Source organism: Mus musculus, chromosome 17, assembly GCF_000001635.26.
Source record: "Mus musculus strain C57BL/6J chromosome 17, GRCm38.p6 C57BL/6J".
Taxonomy (NCBI): domain Eukaryota; kingdom Metazoa; phylum Chordata; class Mammalia; order Rodentia; family Muridae; genus Mus; species Mus musculus.
In genome coordinates this window covers 14,689,386-14,717,071 of record NC_000083.6, presented here as the reverse complement: position 1 = coordinate 14,717,071, position 27,686 = coordinate 14,689,386, and the positions used below count along the sequence as shown (strand labels likewise).

At 46.6% G+C, this 27,686-nt stretch overlaps 1 protein-coding gene and 1 pseudogene across 1 annotated transcript in view; one reads left to right on the top strand and one right to left on the bottom strand.

Annotated features, from left to right (window-relative positions):
• On the bottom strand, nucleotides 6,839-8,034 carry Gm3222 (predicted pseudogene 3222; annotated as a pseudogene).
• Thbs2 (thrombospondin 2) overlaps nucleotides 22,810-27,686 on the top strand; it is a 28,763-nt gene continuing 23,886 nt past the window's right edge. The window contains exons 1-3 of the mRNA NM_011581.3: nucleotides 22,810-23,102; nucleotides 25,561-25,709; nucleotides 26,789-27,345. Coding sequence (NP_035711.2) covers nucleotides 25,658-25,709; nucleotides 26,789-27,345 — 609 coding nt within the window. The 5' untranslated portion in view covers nucleotides 22,810-23,102; nucleotides 25,561-25,657. The remainder of the gene's footprint in view (nucleotides 23,103-25,560; nucleotides 25,710-26,788; nucleotides 27,346-27,686) is intronic.

The window sequence follows — 27,686 nt, the reverse complement described above, 5'->3', positions numbered from 1 at the left end:
GAGAGTTCATCTTGGTCTATTTTTCCTTTGGAGAGTATGAAGTGACCTTTCTTATCTTTTTTGATAACTTTTGGTTGATAGTTGATTTTATTTGATATTAGAATGGCCATTCCAGCTTGTTTCTTGGACACATTTGCTTGGAAAAAAATTTTTCCCAGCCTTTTACTCTGAGGTAGTGTCTGTCTTTGTCACTGAGGTACATTTCCTGTATGCAGCAAAATGTTGGGTCCTGTTTATGTATCCAGTCTGTTAATCTATGTCTTTTTATTGGGGAACTGAGTCCATTGATGTTAAGAGATATTAAGGGAAAGTCATTGTTGCTTCCTGTTAGTTTTGTTGTTAGAGGTGGAGCGACCCACGGCTCCAGCCACATATGTAGCAGGGGATAGCCTTGTTGGGAATCAATAGAAGAGGCCCTTGGACCTGTGAAGGCTTGGTGCTCCAGTATAGGGGAATGCCGGGGTGGGGAGGAGGGGGTGGGTGGGTGAGTGGGGGAGCACCCTTATAGAAGGAGGGGGAAGAGAAATGGGAAAGGGTATAACATTTGAAATGTAAAAAAAAAAAAAAAAAAAAAAAAAAAGAACAGACCAATCATTTCTCTCAGAAGAGATGCAGGAGCCAACAATCCATACTGGGTGAAAAACTCTTCCTACTTCCCTCTTGTTTTGCTCCATTTAAAATCCTTAATCCTGAGCTGACAAAGCTTTCCTCCTTAGGTGTTTGCTCTTTCCTGTCAGCCCACTCTATTCCTAAATGGGGGCAGGGCAGGAAGTCTTTGGAGAGAGCAGATAGGTAGGATTTTGCCTTGCCAGCTGGCTGTATACCTCTGAGGCCACCCTCAGGTCACTCTTCTCTACTCAGCCAGGTGCCCTCTCCTCAGGCTTACCCTGCTGTCACGTGCTGGTGATCACCTAACACTCTGAGGCACTGCTCTTTATGTGGACACAAGAGCTGGCAAGCTTTTGGCTCATGAGTACGAGCTGTGCTGCAGGCCCATTTGATACCTTGTTGCCCTAGGCTTTGGTTGGGTTTGCCCATGTCTTGAGTTCACAAGGCTCCGCAGCTCAGAGGTTTCATGCTTTGGGCTCTGGTCAGGTGAGTCAGTCCCTTTGGTTCTCTTCTCTGTGAACGGTGAATACCAACACTCAGCTTTTTAAATTGATTTGAGGTTTAACCAGGCAATGCTGAACAACAGCAGCAATGAGAATCGTTCCAGGAGCACTTCCGCCTTGAGTATCCCTTCCTATGTGAGTGCTGACTGGGGAGACCATTGAGGACATGATGGAAGATCAGGGCCGGAGTGTACAGTCACAGTCAAGGAACCCGTGCCCCCATCACCTAGTCCACAAGACCCAAGGGAAGGTTGAAAAGATAACAAGAAAACTGAGATGAATCAGTGGAACCAGGAAACATCTGCCAATAGATATTTTCATGTATAACTGGAAATATAAAACTGTGAAAAACTTTTGAACCTGGGGCTCTGTAAGTCAAAGTTGAGATTATGAGAGCTACTTAATTTATGCAGCAGTGAGGAGAGGGAATGACTTCAAAGGACAGAGGGCTCTGCACAGGGGCTTGGGGAGGGGGTGACAGGATAGAAGAGAAGCCAGCATGTGGGGTAAACAGTGGCCAGGAGGCCATAGGCTTCCTCAGTGGGAGGACCCGGTCACAGAATGTCAATGTCAGGACATCGCAGCCCCCAGCCTAGTCTTAGGCTTAGGCTTCATTGCTTCTTTCTTAGTTAAATGTCCCTGTCCCTGGGGAATCAAATCTTCTTATGACAAGTTTGGGTCTCAACAGTCTCACACTCAGATTAAAACCCATCCAGCTTCCACGTGAAGCATTCCACCTTTCCTGCCCATGATGGCTAAGTTTGTCTTGTGTTCTGACTGCAGGCATCGGGGGACGTATCTAGGACTGTGGGGAGTCAATCCTTACACTGCTACAAGCGGCTGCAAGTTCTCTTTCACTGTTACTCAGCGGCACAGGCCTGTGCCCTTTGGCTTTGTTCTCCTCTCTTTCCTATCCCAGGCCATTGGCAGGAGATAAATGAGGCAAAATAGAAAACTGTATCTGTACAGGCCTGTGAGTCTCGCAGCTGGTGGGAAAGCCGAGAGTGCATAGCCCGGGCCTTCTGGAGCGAGGTGCCTGCAGTTATGGCTGCTTAGAAGAAGAACAGATGCCTCTTGTCCTGGTCAAGTGGCACAATGGTCCCTTTTACAGAGGATTTCTTGTGCTTGTCCTGAACTATAGGGGTGAGGGGAAGCTAATTGCTTTATTAGGCATCTTTCAGGACTTGACACTCAGCAATTGACAGGATGACAGGTTTGGCCAGAGTCAATCCTGAATGCATCTACACATGTGCATATACATACATATACAAGCATTAGTGTATGTGCAGCCATGTGTATGACATTAGTTACAGTTGTCATTGCTACCCACAGAAGCAGCTGAGGGAGGAGGGGGCTATTCGACCTACACTCTACGGGGCATAGTCTATCATGGTGGCTAGGGCATAGCAGCCAAGAGGGGCTTAGTTCATGGCAGTAGGAGCTTCGGGCTCACATCTCACATCTTGGTAGCTCAGAAAGCTGAGTGAGCCTGTGCTGGAAACTAGTCTGGGTTATGACTCTCAAAGGTGAGCACAAAGTGATTCCAGCTGTGATCTGTGGGCTCTCAGTGGCAGCAAATACCCTTCACCAAGCCCTGCCTGAGCCACCTTCACTACTGCACTTTTAGTTGTCATGGGAGTCCATGGAGAGGTATATTCTGTACTCTGTCCTACCATCAACAGTCCTGTTGGAGATTGGTTCTAATGCTTTGATTCAATCAGGAATCTGCATGTCCAAATGCTAAAGGTCCTTCTCCTCAATTGGTTTTTGAATGATCAATGAAGATGCAAGCGGCCAAACGTTGGGCAAAGAGAGATGGGGCAGGACCATTAGAGTTGTGAGGGCTAGGAAGCAGGGGAAAGGAGAAGGAGAAATCACCATGAAACAGTGGGATACGGATGGATGTAGGAACTGCAGAAGATAAAGCCAATGACAAGAATTACAGTTAGTGGTCACTGGCCACTTCCCCACTAGGCCTGGAGTAGCAGGGGAAGGTTTAGGAGTGTCCTGCCTTTGAGATAGCCATGACATTTTAAAATTAACTGGTGGGGTGTGTGTGTGTGTGTGTGTGTGTGTTTGTGTGTGTATGTGTCTGTGTGTGAGTGTGTATGTGTCTGTGTGTGTGTGTGTTTGTGTGTGTGTCTCTGTGTGTGTGTTTGTGTGTGTATATGTGTCTGTGTGTCTGTATGTGAGTGTGTGTGTGTGTCTGTGTGTGTGTTTGTGTGTGTATATGTGTCTGTGTGTCTGTGTGTTTGTGTGTGTGTGTCTGTGTGTGTGTTTGTGTGTGTATATGTGTCTGTGTGTCTGTGTGTTTGTGTGTGTGTGTCTGTGTGTGTGTGTCTGTGTCTGTGTGTGTGTGTGTGTGTGTGTGTATTTTATACAAGAACCCGGAAACTCCTGGGTGGGTGCATGTGTATGATCTGATCCGACGGGAGCCAAAGTAGTGTAATTACACAGCCTCAGTCTCCATGGCTTTGTAAGCACAGTCCATGAAATTGGAACTCCTCTGCTCCTTGTCCTCCTTTTTCTCTCTTTCTCCTTCATCTGTTGGTTTGGATGTATTATGTTCCTCAACCTAATGTTACAGTAGGAAGAGTTGGAGGAACCCTTGAGAGATGGAGCCTAGTGAAAGCTCACTTCAATGTGGGGTACTTTTATTAGAATTAACACAGTTCTGTGGGACCCCAGTCTGCTCCCATGAGGGTAGGTTGCTATTAAAAGAATAAGCACAGCCATTTCTCCCTCTCCCCATGTACTTTCTCTTTCATAGGCATGCCGGTTGTTGTACTATCTACAGTGTTGAATTGTGGCCACCAATTTCCTCAAAGGCCAGATCCGTGAAGGAGTCAAATGGTCGACTTTCAGCTGCCTCCAAATCTGACCTTAGTAATGTTCTCAATTTAGTTTTTGAGGCTACATCTCTCCCTGAACCTGAGTTCCTTCATTTTACTAAGCCAGCTGATCAGTCATCCCCTGGATTATCCTGTCTCTGTTCTCCTAACTAAACCCTTGGGCTGTAGGTATTCGGTGCCATGTCTGGCTTTTTATGTGGGTACAGGGTATTTGAACTCAGATCTACTAAGACTCTTATTGCCTCATAAATGCTAGGACCTAGAGGAAGTCAGACACTTATTTACTGTGAAAGACGGCTTTCTGGGGATACAGGAAGCTCTGGGTATCCAGGTGACTTCTCTTGTATCCTCAGAGGAGTTCCCCTTGCTCCTTTCTCTCCCAGTGGAAGCTCCAGGTGATCTGGTATCTGTTTTCTCTCTAATCTTCAGGAATTCTGTCTCCGAGTGACTTCAGTGGACATTACTACCCAAATGGCAAAAGTTCTCAGGTCTAGTTTCTGGATCTTGTGACTGTTACCTTACATAACAAAAGACTCAAAGTGGTGGCTGGATTCAGGGTCTCTAGACAGATAAGTGAACCTTCGTGTCTATGTTGGTGCTAAATGCTAAGTGGCTTGTTATAAACAGGAGGTAGAGGGCATTCCACAGAACCAGAGAGGATGCTGGCCACTGAGCATGGACTATACTCTGGAATAGAAGGTAGAGGAAGACTGAATGGGAGCCACAGGACTGAGAATCTCAGAGAGATAAGGGAGTGATGTATTGTTGTTCTGGGGCAGTCAGTCTCTGTTAAGGAAATTTCAAATTGAGTCCCACAACCATGAGAACAAGGAAATGTGTGCCAAAAGCCCTAGTCTATGGCTACTTGTTTCAATGGCCATAGAAGAGTTGCCCAGTGGATGAAAGAGTCTAAGTGAGAGTAGCATTTCCTAGTTCCCTCCATAGGCACTGTGATCTTAATAGTTTAACTCTAAGGTGTGAGTGAAGACAGGCTGTGACTTCCATAAAGTACTCATAAGGAGGGCGATTTGTCTTCTGCTCCCATTGTCCTTCTGCTGGTTCCTGGCAGTGCTTACAGACATCCTGGACCATGACCCAGATTTTGGAGTTGAGTCTATGCATGCTGGGCCAGCCAAGCAGAGAAGCCTTGAGGAGAATGCTTCAGAGCAGGGGCCTATGCAATATTTAATGAGGAAAAAGGAACTGTTCCATTTTAGAAATGTCAGGTAGGCCTCTGGCAGTTGGTCACAATGACGGTAAGGAGAAAGGACCCAGCTATTGCAAACGCAGGCCTGATCTGTCTCCTCTCAGGTAAACAAGAGGCTATTCCACTCACTGAACCCTTTATCACACTGTTAGTGGATGATGGAAGAGATGCCATGTCTAATGTACTTAGGTTATAGGATGGTGTCATGTGTAGCTGACTAATAACCTTTCCAAGATTAAACTCTAAGCTTGGTTTGCCTTCTAGGACATTTTCACCACGTCCCTTCAAGGTGAACACCCAGACTTTGGGAGGAGATCAGCAGAGAGGCGAATGAACTGCACACCCATGAATGATGTGGAGCTAGCTGGGTGTTCAAAGTTGGACATTCTTCCTATCAGTAGGTACTTGTAGCTGCTATTTAATTTACATGCTCTCTAGCACTCTATTTAGCCGACTCACAAGGACAGGTGGTTTTCTGTGTGGACATTTCCTAGCCCTTCACTGTCTCAGTTCAGTGTGTAGTGTGCTTCGACGCCTTGCTGGGCTCTCCAGATGGGCAGCCTCTGGACTTCACAGAATTCCCAATGGCGCCTTAAAATACAGCAGTGGAGAGAGTCATAAAATTTAAGCCTTGTCCAATCTTGTTCTCCCTCCTATTTATGAGAGAAAACTCTCAGTTGTTTCTGGAAGTTGGCTTCCTCATCCATCTGTCCCTGAGAGGCCTGAAGAGGTGGAGTTTCTAGTGTTGGCCTCAGGCCTGGATGTCCAGTCCCCAATCTTCTGGCTTAGAGTGAAAGGTTGAAGCTGGTGCTTGACTGCTGGTAGTAGCAGACTTTCTGAAAAAAGAAATCCTAAAATTAAAAGCACTATTCAATCTTGTGTAAACTGTTGCCCTGCACTGAGTGGGTATGTGGGTACCTGTGGGAGCAGATCTTGATGGTCTGCTCTACACTAAAGGAAGCACACTGGTTGCTAAGGTGCAGATCTTGATGAGTACCTATGCCTTCTGGTCTTTACTGAAGCCAGAAAGAAACAGGTACCATCCCCCCCCCACCCCCCAACATTTTGACCTCTTTACTTACAGGCCCAGCCAAAACCTAAAAGTAATAAACATTAGGAAGAGAAAAACAAAAGCTACAATGGGCGGGCTAAACCGTGGTATTGAATTTCAACTCAAATCATTCATTAGCGTTGTTTCAGTGGCTTTGACTCCTTCTTTCAATGGCCTTGATATATTGCTTCAATGGCTTTGATACATTCTTTCAATGGCTTCGATACATTGTTTCAATGGCTTTGATGCATCGGTTCAATGGCTTGGATGCATTGTTTCAAAGGCTTTGATAGCTGCCTCCGAGAGTATGATGGCATCCTTGCTCTTTCAGGGTATCCTCAATGTCCACAGCAGGATATCTGTCTCCAAGTGGATAGACACGCCAGCATGAACTGATAGTCTTTTCTAGAAATTGCATAAGGGAGCACATGTTTTTTTGTCAGATTTTATATCTGAATTCTAAACAAATTCAAATTATTCATACTTCTAAAATATGTATGCTATTCACGTGACTATTTCTCATTTTGAGAGAAATTCTAAATATACTCCTGACGTTGAGTAAGGCTTATGTCTGGAGTGTCATGTGAACAGACACTTTTTTTTTTTTTTTTTTTTTTGGGTGCAGCGAACTTTATTGATGGTATTCAAGAGAGTAGGGAGGACTCCCTAGGCCCCTCCTGTTATGGGGGTCTGGGATGGAAATTGTGAGGGAGATGCTCAGTGTTGGGGGCCGAGTTGGGATAGGGCCTCTCTCTTGCTCAGTGTCCTTGCTGGGGTGGGTGGTCCAGGGTTTCTTACTCCTTGGAGGCCATGTAGGCCATGAGGTCCACCACCCTGTTGCTGTAGCCGTATTCATTGTCATACCAGGAAATGAGCTTGACAAAGTTGTCATTGAGAGCAATGCCAGCCCCGGCATCGAAGGTGGAAGAGTGGGAGTTGCTGTTAAAGTCGCAGGAGACAACCTGGTCCTCAGTGTAGCCCAAGATGCCCTTCAGTGGGCCCTCAGATGCCTGCTTCACCACCTTCTTGATGTCATCATACTTGGCAGGTTTCTCCAGGCGGCACGTCAGATCCACGACGGACACATTGGGGGTAGGAACACGGAAGGCCATGCCAGTGAGCTTCCTGTTCAGCTCTGGGATGACCTTACCCACAGCCTTGGCAGCACCAGTGGATGCAGGGATGATGTTCTGGGCAGCCCCACGACCATCATGCCACAGCTTTCCAGAGGGGCCATCCACAGTCTTCTGGGTGGCAGTGATGGCATGGACCGTGGTCATGAGCCCTTCCACAATGCCAAAGTTGTCATGGATGACCTTGGCCAGGGGGGCTAAGCAGTTGGTGGTGCAGGATGCATTGCTGACAATCTTGAGTGAGTTGTCATATTTCTCGTGGTTCACACCCATCACAAACATGGGGGCATCGGCAGAAGGGGCGGAGATGATGACCCTTTTGGCTCCACCCTTCAAGTGGGCCTCGGCCTTCTCCATGGTGGTGAAGACACCAGTAGACTCCACGACATACTCAGCACCGGCCTCACCCCATTTGATGTTAGTGGGGTCTCGCTCCTGGAAGATGGTGATGGGCTTCCCGTTGATGACAAGCTTCCCATTCTCGGCCTTGACTGTGCCGTTGAATTTGCTGTGAGTGGAGTCATACTGGAACATGTAGACCATGTAGTTGAGGTCAATGAAGGGGTCGTTGATGGCAACAATCTCCACTTTGCCACTGCAGATGGCAGCCCTGGTGACCAGGCGCCCAATACGGCCAAATCCTTTCACCGACCTTCACCATTTTGTCTACAGGACGAGGCTGGCACTGCACAAGAAGATGCGGCTGTCTCTGGAACAGGGAGGAGCAGAGAGCCGAACAGACACTTTTTAAAGAGCCTTTTGATGGAGCAGAAGCTAAGGAATTCTCAGGTCAAATGGCAGGAGAACTAACCGCATGGTCCCAAGTGGAGAGGTGGTCAGTGTTGGCACTCAGGCGGGCAAACAGCACATCAGCACCTCGTCAAACACTGAAATTCTGATATGGGAGCTTCTCCACTGTGCATGTAGTACCTTCCATGCTTTAAATAATCAGAATTTAATTAATTAGAATTACTGGGAATGTGCATTTTGTCTGATTTGTCTCTGAAGAGTTCACATTTCTGATGATATTATAGAACTTTAAAGCTTTAACTTTCTGATGGCTTCTTGGAGGTTTTTTATAGAGTCCATTCAGTTACCTACATGAATGGCCTTGCTCTTTCTGGCCTCCTGCCTGAGGGTTCTGTTCTTTCCTCCTGACTAGAGCTTCTAGCACAACCCCATTCAGAGATGATTCCCTTGTTCTGTGCCTTAGGACTTAGGATTTTCTCAGTGAGTGTGATGTCACTTACAAGGCTGTACAGATGCCTAGAAGGTGCCCATAAACTCCCAGATTTGTTCCCTCTCTTCTTTTTTCCTATATGAGTGCTTCACAGTGTTAGTAGAAGAGGGAGGGTCAGTTTCATGTTAAGCCAAAGATGGATCCAGCTGAGGCAAGATGGAAGAAACTTTGGTCTGTCACATACACCTGCTAGAATGGTTCTTCTGCCTCTGTACATCTGAAAATGTCTTTTTCGCTTTTGGATTTGAAAGGTAAGATTGGGGATGGGTGGGTATAATAATCTAGGCTTTCTTTTTTGGAAGATGGGGTCTTGTATTCTTATTTATATAGATGGGTTCTTAGAGGGATCTGCTCAGCCCCATTCTTTCCCACATCGTGTGCCCCCACAGAACTTCTTCCTTCCTTCCTTCCTTCCTTCCTTCCTTCCTTCCTTCCTTCCTTCCTTCCTTCCTTCCTTCCTTCCTTCCTTTCTCCCTCCCTCCCTCCCTCCCTCCCTCCCTCCCTCCCTCCCTCCCTCTCTCTCTCTCTCTCTCTCTCTCTCTCTCTTTCTTTCTTTCTTTCTTTCTTTCTTTTCTGTACTTTGGGCCATTTGACACCTCACATCTGTATGGTTTACCTGGTATTACTTATGGTTAGTGTGCCGCATCAGACTGAGAGACACATTTCTGCCCTGCTGGCTGTGCTGCCCACTTTCTCTGGGACTCCAATTACAAGCAGATGTCTGCTGAAGTTAATTACTTATCCAGTGGATAATTAATGGTGTGCTTACCATACAGTTCTGCTCCTGTGTTTCCTGTGGAGACTAGATCTTTTAGTTGCCTGAATTTCCTTCTCCAGTGTCTATTCTGCATATGCATATCTCCTACATGCATTGTGGTTTGCATCCAGAAGTTTGTTCTAGACTTGTATGTGTGCATCAGTGTAGGTCAGCATTACTGTGTTGAGTGGTCTCCAGGTTATGGGTTCTTGCTTCCTTCATCATTGTACATTCCTAGTCAAATATTTGATCTCTGGTCAAATAACAAATTGTATATTGTATAACTTGAGAACACCAAGTATCTTTTTATTTGCTCAGTTTTGCATTTTTATTTTGAGACAAGGTCTCACTATGTAGCTCTGGCTGTCTTGGAACTCACTATCTAGATCAAGATGGCCTCAAACTCACAGAGATCTGCCTCCTTTGTCTCTCAAATGCTGGGATTAAAGGTGTGAGCAACCACTCCTGGGAACTTCTATAAGACTCCCATTCTGGCTTTGGATCTAGTAAAACTTCTAAAATAGTTAAATGTTTTCTATTCTTCCATTTTGAGATTTATGGAGTGGAGTTGAACACAATATAGCTTGGGACTAATTTGTTCAATGACAGAGGCCAGAGTTTTCTAAGTCTTCATTCCCAGGAACACAGAGTACAGTCGTGCTGGTGGGAAAAGCAGGTGCCTTGTGTCATCTAAGCCCTGGATACCTGCAGTATCAATTTCTACATGGATGCTGTGGTGAGGACTAGGCTTAAAGACTTAGGGCAGGATGTTTCCATAAGTGACTGCAGTTTTCTGCACTCTAAGTGTTTCTCTTTGGATCCCCACCCTGTGTATTCTTGCCTCCTTCTCTCCAGGACCTTATGTGTCTTGGCTCAGTACAGAACATCTTAGGCTCCATCACAGCTGGGTACTCTTCCTAGGTCTGTGACTGGGAGGAGGGGAACCAGGTTAGCAGCTCTCTCATTACCTAATATCACCATCCTCTGTTCTTGATGTCCAGAATCTGAAAGGTTGTAACCTCATATGATCTGACTTTTCCATATCTCTCATATATATACTGCGTTTTTGGTTACTTGACGATTTTGAATTTTGTCTGGATTTTCAGAAGGCCCCTCTGTTTTTCTTGATTAGGGCAGAAAATTGATAGCTTCTCAGATGGCTTCTACGGGAGATAAAGTGGCTCGTACTAGCAGAAGCAAAGTTGCTTCCAGACATTTTTTCCTAACCAGCTTTAGACTCTAGGGTTGGGCATATGGCCGGCTATCTTCCCCACAGCTTCTTGGGAGGGGCCAGTTAGGGCTGGCCTTGCCCTAGCCTTGAGTGTGGGGTGGTGTTCCTATGAAAGTAAGAGGAACATTTGATACAAGAATGGCTATCTGTCATCATGGTGCTACAGTGTAAGTGTGGAAGTCCTGATAAGAGGTCAGGTGCCAGCAAGCCCCATGCAGGTGCGTGTGTGTAGGCACGGACAGGACTTGAGACACAGCTTCTAATTTCCTGTGCCATGATCTCATGTAGCTTTGGCTCACTTGTGAGGAAGATCTGGAAGCCTGGTTTGGAGTTAGTAAACGCTGCCCATCTTTGAGCACATGATACCTCTTGTTTGACTGAAGAGCTGAGTCATAGTTTTTGCTTCCAACTTTCTGGCTTTCATATCTACAAAAGTCTCCAAATTTTACTTCTTTGCTGACTTTAGCTACTTATTCTGGAGTCCTCTGTGGCTATAAACTCCAAACTCATGAGTATATGAACCTCTTTTTGTGCTTGCTCCAGCTGAGGTTCTCTGTCTAGATCTTGCATGGTCAACTCTAGGAAATTCAGGATGGAGCCTGACCATCCTGCATTTATCACTCAGGTGCAGAACACAGCTGGACTGGAATATAGGTGATGGGCCTTGGATAGTGGAGCCCCCCAGAGAGTGAAACTATGCACGGACTTACTCTGTTACACTACACAACACCCAATATATAAACACACTGTTTTCATCACCATGGGAACCAGAGAGTCTGCCCATGCCTGGATCATCCTTCCCACAACCCATCTGTCCCAGTCTTAGACTCTGTACCATGACTGTGGCCCACAGGGACTGAGTTGGGATTGCCAGAACAGGTGGGATGGTCCTAGACTTCAGTGTGTACTTTAGGCTTCTGATGTTTCTGTACTGGTGAGGATGTGCCTCTCAAAGTAGACATAGGGACTAAAGTGAAAAAACCACAGGGAGCCCATGCTCTGTGTCCTTGACCTGTGGTTCGGAGTTTGGAGCGGTGGCCCCTGCTCTGAAGCAGGTGCTGAGGGAAAGCTCTGTACAAGCTTGAGTTCTAGATGATTCTAAGGTGGTGACAGTTAATATAATGGGAACTCTGGGCCTTTCTAATATGTGTTTGTTCTTTCCTTCTAAGTGAATTAAGCAGAACACTTTGTAAAACTATGATCATAAAAACCCCACACTTTTATAAAGTGTGATATTTATAAAAACCATAGCAGAATGAATACAGTAAGAAGTACTTTCTGGATCAAAGGTTTAACCCAAGGGTTCTATTTAAATGGGTTTTAATATTAGCTCATTTTGGTCTTTCCTAATCACAGAGGTTTCAAGGTGACACTACGAAGAATGACCCACTCCAGACATGGACACTGTCTTCATGGCCTCCTTCTGACCTGTGTCCATTGAGCATCCACAAAATACAATAATTACTGTGCTTTCTCCTTTGTTGGACTTTAGTCTTTTGCCACAATGTATCATGGTTAATTTTTTGTGTCAACTTGACTGGCCATGGGGTGCCCAGATATCTGGTCAAACACCGTGGGTGAGCCTGAGTGTGTTTCCTCTACGTTGATGCTTGACTCTGTGGACAAGGAATCATTGCTTTTCTCCAACATGGTGAGCATCCTCTAGTGTGGCTCACTGAGCACACAAAAGGCAGAGTAGCCTCTCTGGCATTGGAAACTTCTCTAAAGGGACATTGGCTTTTCTCTTTACTTATGAGTGGAAATGTTCTTCCTGCGCCTGGAGCCTACTGGCCTCTGGTGAGAGCTGCACTGTCATCTCTCCTGCTTACGGAATCAGATTTCAGTACCTGTCACTCTCTTTATTCACATAGCCTAATTTTTTTTAATATCAGTCCATCCCTACACACACTCCACCTCTTCATGCAACATAAACATTGGTTCTGTCTTTCTTTCTTTTTCTTTTCTTTAAACAAAATTTTTATTAGATATTTTCTTCATTTACATTTCAATGCTATCCCAAAAGTCCCCTATACCCTCCCCTGGCCCTGCTCCCCAACCCACCCACTCCCGCTTCCTGGCCCTGGCGTTCTGTCTTTCTTGAGTGACCATACTATGTATACAAGTAGCCAAGCCCTTTTCAAAAGAATTCAGAATTAAGGTGAGAACATAGTACCCCAGATGTCCTTATTGGGTTCTATGGTTAATCACATCCGGCAAAACTTGGTCTTATTGAACCCTGATGACTTGCAGAGGAAAGAAGGCCCTAAACTCTTCTGAAGTCATGTTTTCTTAAAAGTTACCCTTGCTTAAAAAGGGGGGAATCAGACTTGTATCTGTCGTGCTGACTGGAATACTTCAGTCAGCAGACTTCTGCCTTCTTCACTGGCTCATGGGTCCCCTGGTAACAAGGTGACACACACATGCACTCAGCAAGTGAGTAGGATTCTGAGGCCATTGGCTGGGGCCTTCTACTTGATCTCCATGTACAAATTCCTGCCTAATCACAAAAACATTGTGCAAATGTCAGTCACATGAAACTGTTTGTGAAACCCTGGATGCCATGTGCGCATTCTCTTGGGAGGATGCGGTGAGTGATTCAGCCCCAGATCTTCCCCACACAGAGACATCCTCAGAGAAGCATGCTAAGGCCAAGCAAACAAGGGACAGGTCACAGCACCGTGCTCGGCTGTCCTGCACAACGGCAGCAACAAAGTCTGACTATGCTGAGACGGTATCCCTACACCCAGCTTTGGTGTGGACACCCTGCATTCTTCTTTCTGTGCTGTATCCGAGAATGGCAGCTGGCAGGATTTGAAAATCAAAGCACTAGTAAACACAATGTTTCAGCTGATATCCAGCTTCCTGGGCAAGCTCACTCTGGGAGTGAGCACAGATCATTTCGCTCAGAGCAGAGATGGTGTGGTCACTTTTAGAGATGCTAGCAGATGTGTTTGCAGTGGGTGAAGGCGTCCTCATGTACCCCTTGGAGCCTCGGGTCCTAGGCTGCGTGGGTTCTGCCTTCTGAGAGTAAAGAATGTTTACATTCCACATGTAAAATCCAGCTGCTGAGACCACCCATCCAGTGTCTGTCTAGCACTCTACCTTGCCTGCTTTCTGTGTTCATTCCTTATCTTCTTCTGACTCTAGAAGCCCCTTAGATGGGCAAATGGCCCAGATTCCAACCCTCTCCCACACTAGAGTCTGTCTTGACCAAGCAGGGTGGCAGCTGTGACCCCATAGCCTCTCTGCCTCCCTCCCCTGGGACCACTTCCCTTGTGTACCCATGATTCTACAGGATCCCACATTCATTTTCTCTCTTGACCGTGAAGCCCTTGGTGAACATCCTGTGTTCACCTCCACCCGACCTCCTCCTCTCCTGACTCTTTTGCACTGGATATAATTCTGTTCCAGGCCTCTCCCAGCACATTCCTGACGATGCTGAGTGATCTCCCAGCCTTCCCTGCCTCCCTGGCTTCTCTGTGTGCTCCATCAGCTCACTGAAGGTTCTACTCCCAGCAAACTGCTTTTGTTCCGTTCCTGCCCTCTGTCTCCACCACCAGGCCACATCCCCCAACCTCCATCTGCTCTGCACCAGTGCCCTCATCCTGCACCTGCTCAGCCAAGGCCCTGGGCATGCTCATAGCTTCTGCGATCACACAATGGCATGACTCAAGGATGGAAGTTAGTGCTAGAAGAGCCAACAGTTAGGAAACACCATCTGTTGGTGACAGAGAAGAGCTGGGTCCCAGCAAAGGATGAGGCTGCTTCCTTCTCATGGTCCTCAAGAGTCTCTGAGATTTTTATTTTATTGATAGAGATGGATTTTGGATTTTGAGTTTGATGATGCTAGATTCTTCTGATTTTCCGAACAATGACTAGAACTAGAGATATTATAGGGAACCTTTCTTCCAGAAAGATGAATACCATGTTTTCCCCTCTGGGTGGAACCTAGATTACGCACGCGCGAGAGCACGCATGAGCACACACACACACACACACACACACACACACACGCGCGCGCGCGCGCACAAACACACACATATGCCTACACATATGCACACACACATGCTCACACACATGTGCACACACACATGCATATGCACAAAACATGAAAGTACAAAGAGGACCCATTTGGGAAGAGGAGCAGGCATATCAGAGAACAGACAGGCGAGGGTGTGGCAGTGAATATGTTCAAAGTGAATAATCTACTAGAATAGATGTGAAACCTGGCACCTTGCACAGTGAACCTTGCTAATGAAAGGTTTTAAAGGAGTCAGTGACTGACAGTCATCTCAGAGCTTTACCCAGTGGAAGTTTCTAGATGCAGCCTTCAGATTATCACTCTTTACTTTGGCTTCTCTTGATGGTGACTCAGACGACCTGAAGGACATGCTAGTTTCTCTGGCATCACTGCATGCTAGTTATTGTAGCAAAGTGCCAACTCTGGGACTAGGAGAAAGGACGCTCAAAAGATCTCACACTTAGGGACACATGCATCTGTCTTGGACATGCAGTGTGGTGTCTATTCTCAGCTTTGATATCTCCCAGGTTCCCTGTGCTGCTTTCTGTGCCATGTTCTACATGTACCATCCTCATATTTCCAGGGACGGCAAGCACTTTCAGACCCAGAGTGTGCTGAGAAGTGCCTAGGCTGTCTCAGGCTGGTCCATGTAATCAGGTTAGCAGGTGTTAGCCCACAAAGGCTAATTAACTTCCTTAGTTTATATAAAAGATGTTATTTTTATTTCTTCACAATTGTGTATAGTAAAGCTTATAAAATAATAAAAATAAAATGTTTTGACTATGAAGTGGTCAGACTGTATGCTTGGAGTGACGGACACCTTCTAGCAGGAGATGACCATCATGCAGTATCCCTATGGTCACCTTTAAGAGGGTGAAAGTTTCTGGGGAAGATGATGGACTGGCTCTTCCATTGGCTCTTGAATATGTGTCAGTAATCTGTGGAAGAACAAGAACTTTCCCTTAGTATGGGCCTCAGGGTGGCAAACTTGCTTGGCAAGAAACTTAGGTCCTGGTCAGGAAGCTGCACTGGGCAAGAATTTTGCATTTGGTTAGATGAGGTGATGCTTAAACCACAGACAGGGCAAGGCCATGTGAAAGCCTGAAGAGAGGAGAGCGGTGGCCACATTGCATGATAGTTGAGATCTACACAGAAGCTGATGTGGCCTTACCAGGGAGGTTATCCTGTCTGTTCCTGGGTCACTTTGCCATTTCTCCATCATACATTTACTGACACAGTAACTGAAGAACTCTGGTGTCTTCTCTCTCTCTCTCTCTCTCTCTCTCTCTCTCTCTCTCTCTCTCTCTCTCTCTCTCCCTCTCCCTCTCCCTCTCCCTCTCCCTCTCCCAGGCTTCGATACTGCTGAATTTTCCGACTCAAGACATCTTACCTGAGTATCTGCACCCATGTTCCTGCCCGTGTCTCTTTGCATCCTGGGAAATTCTGAGCCAGCTGCATTGGTCACTAGAATAAGTGCACAATGTCTGTGTGGTTCCTTTGGCTGGATCCTGCACAGAGCCAGACAATGGCCCAGAGACTTGGGCTGGGGATGGTGTTGTAAGGACAGAGCCATGATGAGTGCCCAAAGCTCACAGATATTATCTTTCTCACCCCCCAGCAAAGGCTTTTTTAGTGTCCCCCATTGCCCTGGGAGCAAAGGCCAGATTTGTCTACAGAACATAACAAGCTGCCCTGTTCCTCATCTCATCTCACATAATACGGCCTCCCCCAGGAAGGCTCTTGTTCATTCTGAGGCAAGCAGGAGAGAGTATTGATTCCTAAGAAGGGGAGGCAGCTCTCGCCTGGCCTACCCCACAGGCTTCCAGGTGGTGTTTTCCTTTTATTTTGCTACCAACCAACCTTGGGGTGCTTCACACTGGATTCCCAGTCTTTGGCTCTCCTTGGTTGCTTGTTAGAGGAGAGCTGGTTCCCGTAACTCTCTCCCAGAGGAGGGACTCGAGTCTGTTACTTGCTCACTAAGCCCAGGACACGCTAAGAGGAAACAGATGTCTGGAGCTGTGATTTTGAAGCCCAGCAGCTTTTGGACTCACCGTCCATAGCTCTTTGAGTGCCAGGATCTGTAGGGCATCCCCAAGACACCAAGACACAGTGTCAGCAGATGGATGTTGTCTCAGTCTCCTGACACAGGCTCATTGCAGAGCAGAGAAGACAACATTGTCTCTGGAGCCCACTGACTTGGCCCTTTCTGGCACAGGACCCTGGGGTCTTTATGCCAGAGCCGGGACAGTTAGCCTCCTTCCTCTGGCACTATTTGCACTTTACTGACTCAGTGCTCAGTCAGAAACTAGAAGCTATTCTGCTTATTCACTTATACATCTTTTCATTTATTCTTTTATTAAAAATACTTGAAGCTCTACCACATCTAATTCAAAGGAGATATTATTCCAAGACACTGATCTCCAGATAGGACACTGAGTGTCACAAAGTCTTTGACCTGTGGGCCTCACCCTTTTTACCAAGTCTTGTGCCCAAACCATATGTGGCCAAGTCTTGAGCGACTGCAGTCATAGTCCCTGATGGGCACTCACATCTGTCCTGTGAATGAGGCTTCAGGATGTTGGGACAGATGGACAGGGCTCATTTACCTGTCTCCTTGCACATATATCCTATTTGACACATGACTTTTCTGAGCCGTGATCTTGATAACTGGCTCAGACTGGTACCAAGTCAATCATCTCTCTGTTTCCATCTTGGGACTGCTGTACTACCACATTAAGGCAAGACACTGGTTTATCTCCTACATTTTTCGCCTTCGTTGGCAGCAGAGAAATTCTTGGACCCTGTCACCAGACACCAGCCCACAGTCTCTTACTGTCTCTTCCTTTTCCTTTCTACATCAGCGATCAAGTCCTTCTTTATACCGTATCTGAGAATGTCTTCCTAGGGTCGCAGATGTCAACAAGCACAGTCGTGTAAAGATGACCATGTGGATATCAGTAGACCTCCTCAGCACCTTCCTGTCTGGGACGCCCTGAGAGCATGTGGGGTTTGAACCTATGTGCAGATGTTGACTCTCACACTATGTATTGGGATTTTGGATGTCCTATTTTTTCCAACCCATATATTTCTTATTTCCTATCTTTAGATTTAACTATCAAGCAGTAGCTAGAAAACTCCATTAGGGAGGGATTGGTGTTGCCCAGACATTGGATTTGCTTCTTCTCCCTGCTCCCTTTCTGTGCTCATGTGTGACCTTTTCTACTCAGAGGGCTTGTCATAATCTATAATCAGCTGATGACTAAGTCATATATCCAAAGCAGGATTGTACACACTCCAGAAGATGGCATGAAGCATCAGCTGGTGCCACCTGCAGAGATGTAATAGAAGGAGGAGCCCAGCCCACAAAAGCCTCAACATACAAATATTCTGTCCCTTCTCACTATGGCACTCAATCTCTGCACCCAGGCTTCATAAGTGCCCCCTGCACCAGTGGGTAAGTGGGTGAGGGGCCCTCAGGCCACACTCTGGATATCTACATACCCTTCCAGAGTCCTATCACCACTGGTCAAACATAATCCTACCACTCCAAGTCTATTTGACCTTACTCTCATTTGCTCTGTCGATTCAGAGTGGCTCTCCAGAAACGTGACCATGAGCACAAAGGCCAGGAAACTAGGACCCGGATTCTCAATTTTGAACTTCTGTTCCTTCTGCCCACAGCAGCTGCAGCCTCTTCTTAGATTCTGGTTATTAGATCCTGGGCAACACTGGTTGTGTGGAAGAAATCTCCTCCCAAGTGAAGGCCTCCAAGACCTCCAAGACTGCTGAGCTGGGCTGTCCAACTCCTTTAAGTACTGTGAACCTTAGGTATAAAGGAGACTAATTTATCCATCCCTTACAAGTATGTTCCTGTGCCACACGGACATTCAGCTCAGAATTGAACTCAGCTGATCACTCGTTAGGCCTGTCTCTTGTTCTGCACAGTCTCGGGATCTGGAGGGGTGTATGCCCATCTGATCCATTATCCTGTCCACACTATCCCCACTGCTTTCAAGAGATGAACTTGAACTTTCCCTTCTGTGGATCACAGTCCAGCCACACGTGGGCGTCTGATGCCTATGTTCTGAAAGCATTGATCTGACAGAATGTGTTGCCTGTGGAGATCACACTGACCTCCAGCTCTGGGGCAGAGTTTATATGATTAGAACAGCTCATCCTCTCAGGACCTCTTGCTTCATCACCAACGCCCCCTATCTGACTTGCATTGGTATAATAAGCTTTTATCCTGCTTTTAGGAAGTGTTTCCAGCAGGATTGTGTGGGGTGCTCTAGTCTCTCCTCCAACTTCTCCACACTCACTACCCTGTTCTCTTCCCTCCTCCCCCTGCCATTAGGCCAGCATCACTGGCTACCCTGGTTTTCCGTCTGAGCTGAACTAAGATGCAGTAGATCAGTAGGACTTGTCCTCTGTGGGACATAATGGGAATTCCCATTATGCTGCTTGCATAGTATTATAGGGTAGTTTTTAAATGATATCTGTAGTACTGAGCTTGAGGCACGGTATCTATGAGGCTGTATGTTCCTCATGACAGGTTTCTGTCCAGCAGTGTTTCTGCCAAGTGAGATGTCTGTTAAGCAGTGTGTCTGACAGGTGAGGGTTAAAGGAAAAAAATTGTCCCACAGTTCTGGGGGCCAAAAGTCTGAATTCATGACGCGAATAGACCAGGCTCTAGTGCCTGGGGACCATTCCTGTCTCCTATGTCCTTAGTGTTCCTAGAAGTCCTTGATGATACTCAAACTGAATAAACGCTACTCTAGGATCCACCTGCTTTATTGTATGTATTCTGGTTACAGTCAGCTGGCTGAGTCCCTGAGCTAAACACAGAGGAAAGTTATGAGTAGTGGACTTGCTTGTTCAGTGCTGGCAGACCCGGGCTCACGAATACCAAAGAGTGTGAGCATCAATGACAGCAGACTTTACAGTCTGAGGTTTATAGTTTTGAGACCCAGAAGCTCATGTGTCTGGTGCTAGGGTGGGAGACATGTAGCTCTGCAGACTCAGGCTGAAGTCTTACTGCCTTGGGCTTCAGTTGTCAGAATCCTGGCACTGGTAAACTGGAGTTATCTTTGGTTCTTGGCAGCTGCTATAGAAGAATCCGTCTGAACCACCTAATATTGCGGCTCTCAAGCCTTCTCAGTCATGCATGATCTATGGCTCCTAATGGCCATAAGTGTCGCAGTTTTTGAGCCTTGCATGTCAGGACCCTTGGCAGCTCTCCGGAACACTCCCAGGAACGAGGCTCCATGTTCTCTTACAATCTTGTTTATATTCACTCTTCTGACACTCTCTGGAACTCTCTGAGTTTCCTTCTTGCTGCTATGTGTCCCATCGTTGGTTCTGATGCCACTGTTGCTACTTCTCTTTGACCTCTTCTTTGTGTTCCCAGTACAGGCTGCTCTGTTTTTGACAAAGTCAAGAGACAAAGACAAGATCACTTAGAAGGAGACTTTCATTGAGCCTAGTTCTTCAGTACGAAGAGCAGCATGGAAGTGTGCCTTCCAGTTCACTTGAAAAGTGAACTGTTTATGTAACCAGAAAGGAATGTGAGTGACAAGGGCATTTTAATCAGTCATGATCAACTTTTTTTGAAAGTGAAACATGGCATTATACCGACCCCAGCCCTTCTGTTGGGTCACCAGGGGAAGTGCTTTCCTCTGACCTGGATGAATATAATAACTACAGAGTTATCTAGTGTTTACTACTGTGGGCTTTCCAGAGTGGTCATTGCTGAAGCATGTCTTCAGCCATGTCCTGACCTTCTGAGAGTGCTGAAGGATCCTTAGAATTACTGTAAAGTGTACAAAGCCACCAACTCCGCTATGTAGACAGTATGGCTGGTTGCCAGAAAATGGTTGGCTTGGCTGACAGTTCTTTGCCCAGAGCTGCCAGACAGTCAATGGCCACAGAAAGCATCAGTAGTGTGTCCTCAGAATAGACCTAATGAGGGCTCGGCACAGAGCTGACCGCACTGCAGCATTCAACCGTGCTTTCCAGTCTTGCACTCCCACAGCGGCCCAGCCAGGGATGGCCAAGTACCTCTGATCACTATCACTCCTGTCATTGGGTTGACACTCTTCTATTCTAATGAGGGCAGAAGCAGTTGGTGGGAACAGACTTCCTTTGACACGACTTCATCTTAGTGTTCTCCTATATGAAGACTCTGGTCCAGCAAATTAACATCCACAGAGTCCCATAGACACACTCCCTCAGACCTTCCTCTCTCTACCCCTCTCTGTGTCTTGTGCCTTCCTCACATGTTACTTGGATAACCCCAGCTTCTCTATTATCTTTTTACTGGCCCCATTGCTACATCATACCCCTTCCAAGGGCACTGAGTAAGGTGGCTTGGAGAGTCAGTCCCCTTTATGCTATAGAATGGACATGAGGGTCAATGACACCAGCTCCATGATTTCCCTCCTGGGATAGTCCTGTGGTCATGGCTGGACTTACCCATAGCTCTCAGCAGCCACTACCTTAGGAGCCCATTTCAACACTGACCCTACTATGCGTATGTCCCTGCCTGGTGTGTTCCTGGACTTCCCAAGACTCATTGCATATCATGTACTGTCAGCTCTTCCATCAAACTCTCTTGATTTGTCTGTGTGTCTGTGTGTGTGTGTGTGTGTGTGTGTGTGTGTGATATTTCAGAGGTGAAGTCTTTCTACACTTTACTAGCAGCAGGGAGCCCTACAGGCTGCAGAGTATGCCCATCCTGTACCCTATGCCCTCTGCTCTACCCTGGAATCTCTGCCATAAAGGGTCCCACTGTAAGTAGCAGAGGGGCGGCTAGGCACTGAAAACTCTTCAGGGAGCCTGGTCACGTCTCCCTTCAGGCTTTGAATCCAAATATAAATTTGAGTCTAATTATTTTAGTTAAAAATGAAGGTTTTTGCCATTAATTTGGTGACTCAAAGCAATGCATCTTCCTTCAAAAAATGTACTGTTAGAGGCTAATCTTTTGTTTTTGTAAATTAGAAAATAATACTTATTTTAAAATTGTATTATATTTGGCTGATCTGCGTATGGAGGTACGTGTATGTGTTTGGGTATATGTGCACTTGTGTCACAGCATGTGAATCAGAGGACAATTTTACAGGTGAGTTTTCCCCTTCCACCATGTAGGTTCAAAGGTTCCTTCACCTCAACAGAAACACAAGGATTGGAGATCAGCGGGGGGGGGGGGGGGGGGGTTGTGCCTTGTCCTGGTGTCTTCCCTGTCCACTTTGGTTCCAATCTAAGAGGATCCAACACAATGGCAGGGTCCTTCAGTTAAGTCTCCCACCTAGAACAGAAAGTGGCTAAGTACTTTCTCTATTTAATTTATCTTTCCTTTTCTTGAAGTAAGCCCTGACTTATTTATTATCAGGTGTCAACCAGATAAATGTCCAGAAAGCTTTGAGTGTCGTCTATGAAGAATGAAGCCCAAGAGGAGGTTGTGGGAGATGCCACAAATCTACCATCTTCTTTGGGCTCTGGTGCATCACCGCCTGACCAAGTCTTTCCTGTTGACTGCTTTCCTTGTGTGATGAGCCCCATCCCATCCAGCTACCATGCACCCTGGCACTGGCTTTAACCCCCATGGACTTAGGTCTGGCCCTCTGATTCTCACTGAGTTTCTAAGCTGCCCCCACCCTATCTTGATAACCACGAGGACTGCCTCTCACTGCAGGATTCCCACACTTGGCAAAGTTGTCCCAACAAGACTGGGGTGAGGACTGGGCTTTTTCAGGGAGCCAGGGTCACAGAGAATTGCAGGTCTCGACTGAGCAGATGAAGTGAGTTCAAATTAAAATCTTTTCTCCTGAGAAGCGGGTCAGAGATACAATGGGTGGGCTCTCTTTTGTGGTAAATTCATTAAAAAAAATTAATTCTTTGACTATAATAACTTCCCGGCAGTGTGGTAAACTTACTGTCTGTCCTGTAGTTTTGACTGTTACTCACTTGTTTTAGAAAGGCCAGTATCACACTGGGTAATTCGAAACACATTTAAAGCATAGAATTGGCATTTTTTTTTCTCCTCAGCAAAATGGGGAGTCCCAGCCAATCTTGCTGGTTTTATTTATAGCATTTTATTTCCTGAGAGAAGACAGGAAAAGTGAGTCCTGGCCTGCCCCTCTTGTCTGACTCCTCCCCGGGCCCCTGTCTGGAAAGCCTGGGTGGACCTGTAGGAGGGGCGTTAGCTCTGAGGGGCTGGATTTGGACTGGGTAACCAGGTACTCTGAGCAAATGGCGAGACCAGAGGACGAATTATGACACTCCTTCGAAAGAATGAATTAAACGTGCCTCCGCATGTGTCTGATTGACAGGCCTCCTGGGGAAAGGGCGTATAAAGGAGCCGGTCACTGCCGGGAGGCAGAGAGAGCCAGTCCGATGTCTGCAGCCTCCCTGGCCAGGCCTCTCCTCTCCTGCCGCAGCTAGTCCCCCTCAGGACAGACAGAGTACTGGCGTCGGTCACCATTCACTTGCAAACACACCAGGTACCTTTTTATTTCTAAGACATTTCACTGGCTGTGATCTTTCAGAAAAGGCTACGGTTTCCAGGGGTCTAAAGGGGAAGTCCAGCTGTGTCCTCTGACACTTAGCCCAGTGGCGTCCTCACCGTCCTTGCTCTGCAAACTTATTGACCTGCCAAGAACATTCACTGCTGTCTTTGTCCCCGGGGTGGCAGGGGTTGGGGATGTGGGGAGTGTCTTTCGTGGTCTCTCATAGCAGGAACCCTGTGAAGCAACAAGGGGCTTGTTGGCTTCATTCCAAGGATGCTGGGGTTCAGGGAGGGGGAACTGACATTTTCTACTTAAAAATAAGAAAGTTTCTCTACCAAAGTTTGCTATGGAAGAGAAAGCAGAGAAAGGAATGTCAAGAGATCTCTTGAAAATGTAAAAAATAACCAACGGGATTATAGGGATCTGATTCTAAACATTAGTAAGAGCTGAACAAGTGTTGCTGTCATTATAATTATAATGTACAGGGCGGGGAGAACCCTGAGGGGACTGTGTTTGGGTTGCAGCTTGGCTAATTTGCATACAAAAGAGCTGGTAGCCTGGGGCAGTCAAAAGAAAGTGATCTGGTGCTGAAGGAGGAGGGCGGGGAGGGGGGCAAAACAGTAGGAGTTGAAGATGTTTAGAGACACCCAGCAAACACACTTTCACTTCGATTGTTCCTGTGGGGTGAACTTGTGTAAGACCTATAAAAGTGATAATAGCCTGTTGCAGAAAACCTTTGAAAGTCTACTCATAACCTGCAGTGAGGACTTGTGGATGGGGAAGAGTCTGTGTGTGTGTGTGTGTGTGTGTGTGTGTGTGTGTGTGTGACCCATGGAGCTTGGATGCAATTGCATTGGCCCCAGGAGGCTTGATCCAGGACCAAATACTATTCACTTCTTGGTCCCTTTTCCATGTGGGGAAGGCAGCAAGATTAGATGGGATGCTGTTAATGACCGTTGATTACTTGTGACACTCTTGATTGAGCTTGGTTTTACCGAAACACAGTTTAATGGACTCTGTTTGTGTTTGTATGCCTGAGCTGTAAAATGTCATTTTAAGATGGAACTTGTCTTTGCAGAGACAGCATTTGTCCATAGAATAAGGAGAAAGTTGGGGATGGAGTTCAGGGGCAGCTGCCCTGTGGCAAACACCTGCACTAGGGACTCAGGGATAGGGCAAGCTGGAGTCTTCAGATGTGGACTCTGAAGATTCTCTAAAGTACCTGACAAGGTCTACTTTATACTTGAATCCTCAGAAAAATGTCACCTCAAGAACTGACATTGGGAGTCCTCCCAGCCACAGTTCCACATCCTGAGTGTTTGCTGTGCCTCAAAGAGCTCTGGAGATATTTATTTGCATAGGGTCTTTCTCTAGCATCTAGAGAAGTTGATACTTTAAGAGTCAGGTTTTTCAAGCCATGGACAAAGCAACTTAGTGGGAGGGTGAAAAGATTGCCCTCTTTCCACCTGGTTAGAAAAGCTGGTGTTAGCACTCAGGTGACATGGTGTATTTGGCTGCCTCCTGAAATGTACCTAGCGCTCAGTCCATAAGCACTGCTCATGGGGCAAGACCAAGTTCTTGCCCCATTGTCTCCCTCTGGGGAGAAAACTGTCCCTTGGTGGAGGGCATTGTTTCCAGCTTAGCAAAAATATTCTGGAGAGGGGAACTGCTGAGATGTCCTTCTCAATGAGAAGTTATCCCATTGTAGCCATCTTTACAGAGATGAGGGACTACAGTGCACGGATCAGTTTCCACGGAGCAGGGAATGACATGGAACAGAACCTGGCCTGTTGGAGGGGGAGCTGAGAGCTGAGCATGGGGAAGCAAGCCCTTAAGGAGTTAACAGAGGAGCAGAGGAACCAGGCTTCAGGCCAGGCCTCCGACTTCTGATCCAGGGTCTGCTGAGCCAACTTAGAATCCCTGCAAATGGAAACACAGGCCTGCAGGAGAACAGAAAAGTAGGCTAAAGCCCTCGCTGAGGGAAAGTTTCTGCTTGTCCTGAGAAAAATGCACCGAGTTTATTCCAAACTTCGAAATGTAGTTAGTATTGATTGCCTGTAATGAAGCTATGCATAACTGGTTTTCCTGGACATTTACAAAGAAGCCTTTCCAGAGTCTTATCAGCCAGGATATTTGCCTGGGTTCAGGTCTCCTGGACTTAAGTCTTGCAACTGAGCTATAGCAGAGTCCCCAGGGAAACAATGCTCTGGCATATCTTCCACTGGCTCCTCCAAAGAGCAGGCACACTCACACTCACAGGAACCCCGGGTTGTTATGGTGTTAGTACAGCAAGAGGCCTCAGGACCCCCTCACCTCCATGCCAGGGAGAAGTGGTGGGATAAATGCTAGTAGCAGTTGGAAGAATCTGGTTGGAAAGAAAGTATATTATCTAGAGTTTTGCTTCCCACAGTTATATTTGCTTTTGATTTTGTGTGAAATCTGTTTTTCAAAGGTCACGTGAAGAAACTTCCTGGTGACACTCAGGCTGTAGCTGTGCACTCTTCAACCACGAGGTTGGTTTTCTCCTAAGTGTCACAGGTGGAGACAAGATGCTCTGGGCACTGGCCCTGCTGGCTCTGGGCATAGGGCCAAGAGCTTCTGGTGAGTATGGATATATCTTCTTGTTTCTGTGTGCAATGGTGAATTAGCTGCAGACGAGAGACCAGCAAGTGGTTGTAGTCGTATTTTGCATATGAAGCTTTTTAAACATGCTTGTAAATAAATAAAAAAAAAATCAAAGATTTCTGAGTCTGTATAGCACAGAGAGATTGTCTTTTGGAAACTAGGAATTGAGACCAATGCACTGCATCTAGTAGTGAGATACTTACTTCACACAGCTTGTCCTTGGTATATTAGTATAATTTATAAAATAATTCATAAAACTTGGACCTCCATATTTAGTAACAATAGTCACAGAGTCTAATTATTTTAATTGTGTCACTGTCAATACCTTTATAAAAACGACAACATTTATGCCTCTATACACAGCAGTTTATTCTGTGTTTTCGGTTGTCAGTGCATGATGAGAAGCTGTGCTGTGTTTTATCATTCTAGTCTTATTTTGAATTGTTGTTTAGTTTTGATGAGATCTGATGATTTTCTCATTGGCAGCTGAATGGTGACTTCAAAGAGTTACTGATAGGGTGAGGTCCATTGTTGTCTCAAATACTGGTTCATAGTGCACAGTATTTACTATTTATTGGCAGTCTTTCTATAGAAATGAGAAGATGTTTGAGAAAGAATATCATCCTCAGAATGCAACATAGGACTTAGTGGATGGCGATAAAGTCAAAGGTCCCCCTTCCAGCCTCCCTCTTCCCCAGTCCCAAGATGGAGGGGAGGCTGTGCTTTGCCCAAATCTGGGACAAAGAACAGCAGGGCTCAGGGGCTGGAATTCAGGGCCTCCAGTGAGATGTTGTTTATGGATGAAGCCATGTTCTGGGTTCTGGGAAGGCCCAGAACACCTGCTGCACTGTAGTCCTGGAGAAAGCCAGCCTCCATGATAGTGGGTAGCCGGCTCAGGCTCAGCTAGGGTGGGAGAGAAAGACGCACAGAAAGTCTCTGAGCCTTGTCGCGGGGGAAGCCCTTGTGAGCTTATGGCTTATGGCTCTCCAGTCTGCATTCAGGAAAGCCTCAGCATCAGCCTGTGATAACTGTGACCCTGTGGTTCCCTTTGGCAGCTGGTGACCACGTCAAGGACACTTCATTTGACCTTTTCAGCATCAGCAACATTAACCGGAAGACCATCGGTGCCAAGCAGTTCCGAGGGCCTGACCCCGGGGTGCCCGCCTACCGTTTTGTACGGTTTGACTACATCCCCCCAGTGAACACAGATGATCTCAACAGGATTGTCAAGCTTGCAAGGAGAAAGGAGGGCTTCTTCCTCACAGCCCAACTGAAGCAGGACCGCAAGTCTCGGGGAACGCTCCTGGTGTTGGAAGGCCCCGGCACCTCCCAGAGGCAGTTTGAGATTGTGTCCAATGGCCCAGGGGACACTTTGGACCTCAACTACTGGGTAGAAGGCAATCAGCATACCAACTTCCTGGAGGATGTGGGCCTGGCTGACTCCCAGTGGAAGAATGTGACTGTGCAGGTGGCCAGTGACACCTATAGCCTGTATGTGGGCTGCGATCTTATCGACAGTGTCACCCTGGAAGAACCATTCTATGAGCAGCTAGAAGTAGACAGGAGCAGGATGTACGTGGCCAAAGGTGCATCTCGAGAGAGTCACTTCAGGGTGCGTACATAGCGTGGCAGTCATGGGATAGAGCCTTGTAGGGAGCTTACAGCATGGGGCAAGTCAGTGTAGCTTTTGTGTTGGAAAGGATGTGATCCTCCCTTGGAGAAGCATGTAGCATACACTGTGGCACATGTGTGCACACTTTGCACACCTGTATAGACTGCATATACATTCATATATATATTACACATGCTCACTTGTTCAACAACCTATACTTACATGATAAGCACACACATGTGCACACTCAAGTGTATGAACATATCACACATGTGCATGCACATCACACACACACACACACACACACACACACACACGTACACACACCTATATATCTACCA